The 8,266-nt window shown below is 45.4% G+C and overlaps 1 protein-coding gene across 1 annotated transcript; it reads left to right on the plus strand.

Annotated features, from left to right (window-relative positions):
* Positions 1-298: 298 nt before the first annotated feature.
* Positions 299-7,914, plus strand: MFSD4B (major facilitator superfamily domain containing 4B). The gene is made up of 5 exons (XM_032858357.1): positions 299-767; positions 862-1,088; positions 3,367-3,535; positions 5,081-5,197; positions 5,693-7,914. The coding sequence occupies exons 1-5, from the start codon at positions 299-301 to the stop codon at positions 6,907-6,909; spliced, it is 2,199 nt and encodes a 732-aa protein (XP_032714248.1). The 3' UTR covers positions 6,910-7,914.
* Positions 7,915-8,266: the final 352 nt, after the last annotated feature.

Genomic DNA, 8,266 nt, shown 5'->3' on the forward strand with positions numbered 1-8,266 from the left:
ACCCGCACACCTTTACTCGGAGATCCCGGAAACCCGCGTCCTGCTCCAGTTTCTGACAACGGTATCACTCGCCGGGACTGGAGCCAGAGTGTGCTTGAAACCTCAGCTGTGGGTCCGGACTCTGAGTTACTGTTACACTATGTACAGCCCCCGATTCGCTGACTGACCCTGGGCACCTTGCTACTTATTCTCTCTGACTTAATCCTGCGATCTGTTAAAACGACGATAACCCGGACTTTGGAGTGTCGTTCGGAGGATTCATGAACACCCATGAACGCTCACATAGGAAGTTCAACAAATGCGGCCGAGTGACAGATGGACACAGCTCAAAGGAGAGAGGGCAGCAATTCTAGAAAGCTGCACAGGGGACAGACCACTGGGCTCCCTTTGCCCTGCGAGGAGACCCGGGGAGCGGGTGCAAAGCCAGACCCTGCCGGTCCTGGCCCGCTTTTTCGCCCGCAACCGCGTGGCCTCGTCTTACCTCACGCCCCCGCGGGGCTCAGGCTGCAGCTTCAGCTCACTCCGCCACGCGGCGCCCGCTCGCTGGGCTTCTGTGGGCTCAGCCGTGTGTGATGCGACGGCCCGGGCGCCACGTCCGGTCTCCCAGGCAACCACAGAAACTTCCGGTTTGCGAGCGGCCGCGGTTGGCGAGAGGCCACATTTCCGCCACGTGACCTCCTCCGGCACCTCGCGGGCTGAAGGGCTGGCGTCACCGGCCTGCAACACTCGGCGTGTCCCGAAGTTCGACTTCCCCGCCCCGACGGGGGGCAGGTCCTGGGGAAGTGGCTGCCGAGGGGACGGCCGGGCGTGGAGGGGCGGGGCCGGGGCTTGGCTCCCGGTTCCCGAGGCTCCGCTGAGAAGCCGGGCGGCAGCAAGAGCGCTTCTCCTCAGCCGCCGAACTGGAGTTGGAGGTGGAACTCCGTGGGGCCGGGGCCCCGGCTGCCGGGCAGCGGCTCCTCGGGGCCCAGGCCGCGGCGGAGGATGAGGCGGAGGCGGTGGCGGTGGCGGGTTCCAGGCGGGGCCGCCAGGCTGGAAGCATCCTGCGCTGGTTCATCACCGTGATCCTGTGTGCTGCCTTCCTGGGGCTGGTGAGAGCCGGGGCTGGAATCCTCTCAGGCCGGGGCCTGAGGAGGCGTCCTGCAGAGAACGCCGGCTTCTGAGTTCGAGTCTCACCTCGGCCACTTGCAAACTGCGTGACCTTGGGCGCGTTCATCTGTCCCCAACCTTAGTTTCCTAATCTGAAAAATGGGCACACTGCTAATGTTCTAATGTTGGAGGGTTATTGTCAAGTGCGAAATTGATTTTCCTAGTATATTTGTCAGCTCCAGCAAACCTTCCTACTTCTGCGTGGGGTGGGGAGTAGATGCAAGGGGGTATTGCCAGGTCTATAGGCCCTGCCCCCATGAGTCCGCGCAGACCCCAGATTATTACACAAAGCTGCTTTTCTGGTATTTCCTCTTCCTTGCCTGACAAGTTCAACCAACCCCTTATCTTTGCAGAAGGGGGAAATAGACCCAGAGAGGGAAAATGACTAACGGACCACACAGCTGGTTTTTCTTTTCTTTTTTTTTAAGATTTTATTTATTCATTTGACAGAGATCACAAGTAGGCAGAGAGGCAGGAAGACAGGAAGGGAAGCAGGCTCCCTGCTGAGCAGAGAGCCCAGATGCGGGGCTCCATCCTGGGACCCTGAGATCATGATCCCAGCCGAAGGCAGAGGCTTTAACCCACTGAGCCACCCAGGTGCCCCCACACAGCTGGTTTTAAGTGGTGGAGGCAGGAATAATGTGTTTCTTATTCTGCCCACAATCCTATGTAAAACAAACCTTTACATCTTTCAGTGTTAGATTCGAGCAAACTACAAGACTAGAAGAGCCTTTTGACAAATCCCTTGGCTGTCCCACGAGTCCCTAATTTCTGGAGATCCTCTCACCACTGTAGAGACTTGCGATCTTGGGGGTTTGGTAGGGTGAGTCAGTCCCTCTGAGGAGAGTCACTTCTCAGTCCTCTGAGAAAGTCACTTAGCGTCTTTCGCTTGAGTGAATGGATTCCTAGAGTATTTTGATTTAAAAAAAAGAAAAATCATTGCAGATGCTTCTTGAACCCTCACCTGTGCCAGGTCCTATTTTAATTTGCAATCAGCAAGGAATTGGATTGGAGATGGAGCTCAGCCTTCCCTCCATGTACCAGTGCTCGCTCTGCCCTTAGTCTGGGACTGGTCTGGCTTGAGCAGGATGCAAACCTGTATTTTGAGCAGAGCAGCCCAATTAGAATGAATTATTCTTGAAGCATTAGAAATGCTTGAAGACCCATTAGAAATATCCAATAAATATTTTTAAGTGTCCAACAAGTATTCTCTGATGGCTTGGGGTTTTCTTTGAAGAGAAATACAGATTTAGAAATATTTGAATTGTCTATTTCCTGTGTACTTTGGTGTGTCAGAAGAAGGATACCATGTGCATCCAGAAATATTGCTGTTTTGACAGCATCAGAAAACAGGAATGCTGTTTTGATAATTTAAATTTTTATGCTGGTTTGATAATTTAAATTTTTAACATCCAAATTCCTGTGTTATTTGTGCATATAGTATATTTCAAACTGCACAAAACTATTTCAAAAATGATTTTAATGTTACATTTCACTGTTAATACAAGAGTCTTTTGTGGTATTGTTCAATAAAGAAACAAAATTTCAGCAGAGCACCAAAAAAAATTAAAAAAATTTTTTAACTTGAGAGTCGTAAAACTAGAAAACCAGTAGGATTTGACACACCAAATACAGTATCCTATAGTTCTAGGAGTCCTAGTACTGTCATCCTGAATTTTTCCTGACTGTGAGATTTAAAGTGATTCCCTATATTTCACTGAAATCCCTTCCTCCCTTTTCATTTTTTAATTGAATTTAATTTTTTAGATGTGGGGGAGGGGCAGAGAGGGGCAGAGAGAGAGAAAGGGACAGAAAGAATCTCAAGCAGGCTCCAAGCCCAGTGTGGAGCTCGATCTCAACCCTGAGGTCACGACGGAGCTGAAATCAAAGAGTTGGCTTCTCAACCGACAGCCACCCAGGCGCCCCTCCTCCTCCCTTTTTAAAAGTGAAAAAAGCTACCGCACAGATAAACACTTTTTTTTTTTTTTTAAGATTTTTTATTTATTTGTTTGACAGAGATCACAAGTAGGCAGAGAGGCAGGCAGAGAGAGAGAAAGGGAAGCAGGCTTCCCTCTGAGCAGAGAGCCCGATGCGGGGCTCGATCCCAGGTCATGACCTGAGCCGAAGGTAGAGGCTTTAACCCACTGAGCCACCCAGGCGCCCTAGATAAACACTATCTTAATGATTATAAATAAAAGACTTTGTTTTTCTAAATTTCAGGGAATGAGTGTTGCAATACTGGGACCTACATTTCAAGATTTGGCAACAAACGTGAACCGCAATATAAGCAGTCTTTCTCTGATTTTCGTGGGCCGTGCCTTTGGATTTTTGAGTGGCTCAGTGATTGGCGGAGTTCTTCTTGACATTTTGAATCATTTTCTACTTTTGGGTAAGTAAAGACCAATTTTAGCTTTTTATGGCTACTTTCAAGGAATTTACAGTTTTTTTTTGTTTGTTTGTTTTTAAAGATTTTATTTATTTATTTGACAGACAGAGATCACAAGTAGGCAGAGAGGCAGACAGAGAGAGAGGAGGAAGCAGGCTCCCCGCCGAGCAGAGAGCCCGATGTGGGGCTCGATCCCAGGACCCTGGGATCATGACCTGAGCCGAAGGCAGCGGCTTAACCCACTGAGCCACCCAGGCGCCCCTACAGTTTGTTTTTAAATGTGAAACATACTATGGTTGACAACTCAAATGGGTAGTGTTCTGGTGTCCTCAGTGGAAATCGGGTTTCCTTGGTGCCTGTTTTCAACTCAGCAGTTACCGGGAGTCTGTGTGGGGCTGCTCTGGAAATTTAGATTAGCCCTAGAATGTGTTACTATCTTTAGCCTTCCTGACCATCACTGTAATTTAGGCACCCCCCCCCCAACCCGGATCACGTACTAGTTGTCCAAAGAACTCTGCTTGTCAGGGTTTAGGGCACATCTTCTGGGGCCAATGAACGTAGGCTAGAATGGATTTCTTGAACCTGCCCATTCTAGGCCCTGAACTGAGGGGAAGTACTGGGGGCCAAATGACGTAGGCTAGATTTTTGTAGCTGCCCCATGTTCATGATTCCTCCAGACTTCTCTACCTTGCTCTTCAAATAGATGGCAAAGCTTTTAACTTCCTCTTTTTTGAAGAGATAGGCACGTTTAAAGAAAATCTGGATTAAAGTGATAAAACTGCTTTGGAAGTAAGAAGAATTAATATATTGTTGTTGATGAATAAATGAATAATTGCTCAGATTTCCAAAGTGGGTTGAGAACATATCACTCTCTTGTATTTCCCTCCCTATTCCCAAGCTAAATTACTTAATACATTTCTACTACAAACTATCATAGCTGCATTTTATTTTTTTCCTCTTTAATTTTTTACCTCATACCTAAAAGTCTCCTTTTATTTATTTATTTTTTGATGTATTTATTTTGATTAAAATTCTTTTTTTTTTTTTAAAGATTTTATTTATTTGACAGACAGATCACAAGTAAGCAGAGAGGCAGGCAGAGAGAGAGGGAGGCAGGCTCCCTGCTGAGCAGAGAGCCCTATGTGGGGCTCGATCCCAGAACCCCGCGATCATGACCTGAGCTGAAGGCAGAGGCTTTAACCCACTGAGCCACCAAGGTGCCCCAGAAGTCTCTTTTTAAAATAGGAAATATCTAAATATATTTGAGTTGTCAGTTTTGCTGTAAAACTTTGCCCTGTAGTATGTGGTTTGATTATCAGCAGTGCTAGAAATGTACTTGTGTTAGATTAGCTTATATTTTATAGTCCGTAAAGATTATGAAAGCTTGTAAAGGAAATAACCGTTTATAGACGCTGAACCTCTCATCTACTTACTATTACCCAATTGTAATTTGACCTACCTTGCATTTATGGGAGTTTTTATGATGTCGACTTGATTCATGACTCTTTGAATATTGTTTCTTAGAGCTGACTTTACCTTTCTTCTTAGGGGTGTCAATGTTGACTACCACAGTTGGTCTTTATCTTGTTCCGTTTTGTAAGACAGCAGTATTACTGATTGTCATGATGTCCGTCTTTGGTGTCTCAGCTGGCATTCTGGATACAGGTCAGTGAGCCCTGCAGGGTCATCTCTGGGAGTAGGACTTCCTACTGGAAAAAGTAGAGCAGATGACTCTACAGGTTATGATTCTTCCTCAACAGGTTATTTGGTAATTTGGCCATTATCTGATTATAACATATGTATTTAAAATGTTTATAAATAAATAAATATCCATCTCTTTCCCACCCTCCCTACCCCCTGCCAGCCTCGTGTGAGAACGGTCTTGCAACACCTTGGGCCAATGTGCCTGGCTCTAGGAAGTAGTGGTTTACTAGCTTGTAGAATCACATTTGTATGTGATTTTTTTCCCAAAGCTCAGAGTTCTCCCGTGGTGGTAGGTTAGAGTCCTTTAATCCTAGAATCGGCCGAGTTGCCACATTGGATAACTGAGAATACCTTAATCCTTGTGCTATGTAAAACAGACCCCTCTTCCTTAGAGTAATGAACTATTTTTTGCTAAGTTACTATGATTAAATAATTTTCCTCATCTTTCATTGGTAGGTGGTAACGTCCTAATCTTGGCTATTTGGGGGGACAGAGGAGCCCCCCATATGCAGGCCTTACACTTCAGTTTTGCCTTGGGTGCCTTTTTGGCTCCCTTGCTGGCTAAGTTGGCACTGGGCACGACGGTGTCTGCTGAGAACCGCACAGAGGCTGACTCTAGCCATTCTGCCCTCAACCAGTCATCTGAAGCTGACTCAGAATCTGTCCTCGGAGTACCCGACAATATGAATCTGCTGTGGGCATATGCTCTTATCGGTACTTACGTCTTTGTAGTTGCTATCTTTTTTTTGGCTCTGTTTTTAAAGAAAAGCTCAAGGCAGGAAAAAGCAAAAGCATCTGCTCAGAGGTCTCGAAGAGCTAAATACCACAATGCCCTTCTCTGTCTCCTTTTCCTGTTCTTCTTTTTTTATGTCGGAGCTGAGGTCACATACGGCTCTTACATTTTCTCATTTGCGACCACCCACGCTGGCATGAAAGAAAGTGAAGCGGCTGGGTTGAACTCCATCTTCTGGGGGACCTTTGCAGCCTGCAGGGGCCTCGCAATCTTTTTTGCTACGTGTTTGCAACCCGGAACCATGATTGTGTTAAGCAACATCGGCAGCCTGGCATCGTCCTTACTGCTGGTGCTTTTCGACAAGAGCCCGGTTTGCCTCTGGATAGCGACTTCAGTGTATGGGGCCTCCATGGCAACCACATTTCCCAGTGGCGTTTCTTGGATTGAGCAGTACACCACCATCCACGGGAAATCTGCAGCGTTTTTTGTCGTCGGTGCCGCCCTGGGAGAAATGGCTATTCCTGCAATAATTGGAATTCTTCAAGGACAGTACCCTGATTTGCCCGTGGTTTTGTACACCTGTTTGGGGGCATCGATAGCCACCACTGTTTTATTTCCTGTGCTCTATAAATTAGCCACCTCACCTCTCCATCCGCAGCGAAAAGGGCACAGAAAAAGCGAGGACCAGAAAGCTTTGCTGTCTAGTTCTGAGCTAAATGACTACGAGGATGACAATGAAGAAGAGGAGGCAGAAAAATGGAATGAAATGGATTTTGAAGTGATTGAAATGAATGATACAATGAGGAATTCTGTAATAGAGACATCTAGAAGTATTTTGACGGAGCCCTTAGCTGAAGTCTCCAGTCAGTCCCACCCCAGCGCAGTGGTGTTGCAGTCCCCTGTGAATCACCTTGCAAGAAACCAGGCAAAAAGGGACTAACACCTGGAGAAGATGGATTATTCTGACCTCCTTGAATAATCTCCAGTTCTCATGAAGCCAGGCAGAGCAGAGCATTAACAGATTATCAGCATGCTTTGGGGAATCAAAATTTCTAGGTCAGAGTATAGCAAATGCTACAAAGTTTCGAAAGGTTCTGTAATTCCAGAATTTTCCATAAAGAACAAATGGTCTCGTATGGCAGGATCTTCTTGTGAGGCTAGTGTTTGGCATGTGCCTGATTAGGTAATGTTCTACGGTCTCTACCCCTCAGAGCACACAAAGAAGGTGTTTGTAGTTGAGAAGTTGGGTGCTGTTCTAATAGAACGAAACCATCTAGTAGTTGAATCGATTAGCAGAGCAAGTGGTCAGTCATCAGTATTCTACCAGGGAAGTAGAGGATTGTCGTTTCATAAAAGAGCAACTTTGAAAACGGACGGACATTTTTTATTAATTGCTTTGCCCTCCCTGTAGTGTTGCATGGGAGAATGCTGATGCTTCATTTGATTTCTGGTTTCTATGAGGAGAACACAGAACCTTAGAGACCTCGCTTCATGACTGCTGCTTATAGTTTTCTGGCTCTATGCTCAGTCCCTTCACTTAAGTAGGCCTGGTTTATCTGTCTCCTGATACATAATTCTATTAGTGACAATGAGATGATTTTCAAACCAGGAATCCATCAGTTTCAAAGTTTGTACAAGAAAAAAAAAAGTAAAAAAAAAAAATTCGTGCAAGGTGTCTGTTAGAAATTAACATAAGTGCCATCCACTCTTCATTTCAAATGAGAAGTGAAACAAAGTGATAGTTTTGAGAATACTACTGGTTATGAATACATGTCAATTTAAGAGACTCTGTTTAATAATTACCCGCGAAACACATTTTTCAGTACTGTGTTCCATCAGTTCTGAGATGCACCTTTTTTTCACATTTGTAACAGCTCTGAAATCAGAATAGGTCTTAAAGCCCGTGGTCACTTAACATCTTGTGACAAAATTTAATTGACAGTTATCCACACACACTTACAAAATAATGTTGCATGTTACAGTCGGCATCTTACAGTACTTCATTCAATTATGGAGATTTTACTATTTTTACAGATATTTTTAAAAAGTTATTTTTATATGCTGATTTTTTTGATGTTCAGGTGGGATTTGGAGATGGAATGTTCCGACTTTAAAAGCTATTTGAGAGTTACTGTGTTAGTAGTGGGGTCTACCTTAGTAACAAAGTCTGGGTTTGGGCCTTGCTCTTACAGAATTTGCTCCTCATTGAGTCTGGCTGGTAATCACACCGTAGGCACTGTCAACCAGGCTGCTAGTGTCATTTACAAAGAGATGTATTTGGAATATTTCTATCACAC

Source organism: Lontra canadensis, unplaced genomic scaffold, assembly GCF_010015895.1.
Source record: "Lontra canadensis isolate GAN:19392208 unplaced genomic scaffold, GSC_riverotter_1.0 scaffold14, whole genome shotgun sequence".
NCBI lineage: Eukaryota > Metazoa > Chordata > Mammalia > Carnivora > Mustelidae > Lontra > Lontra canadensis.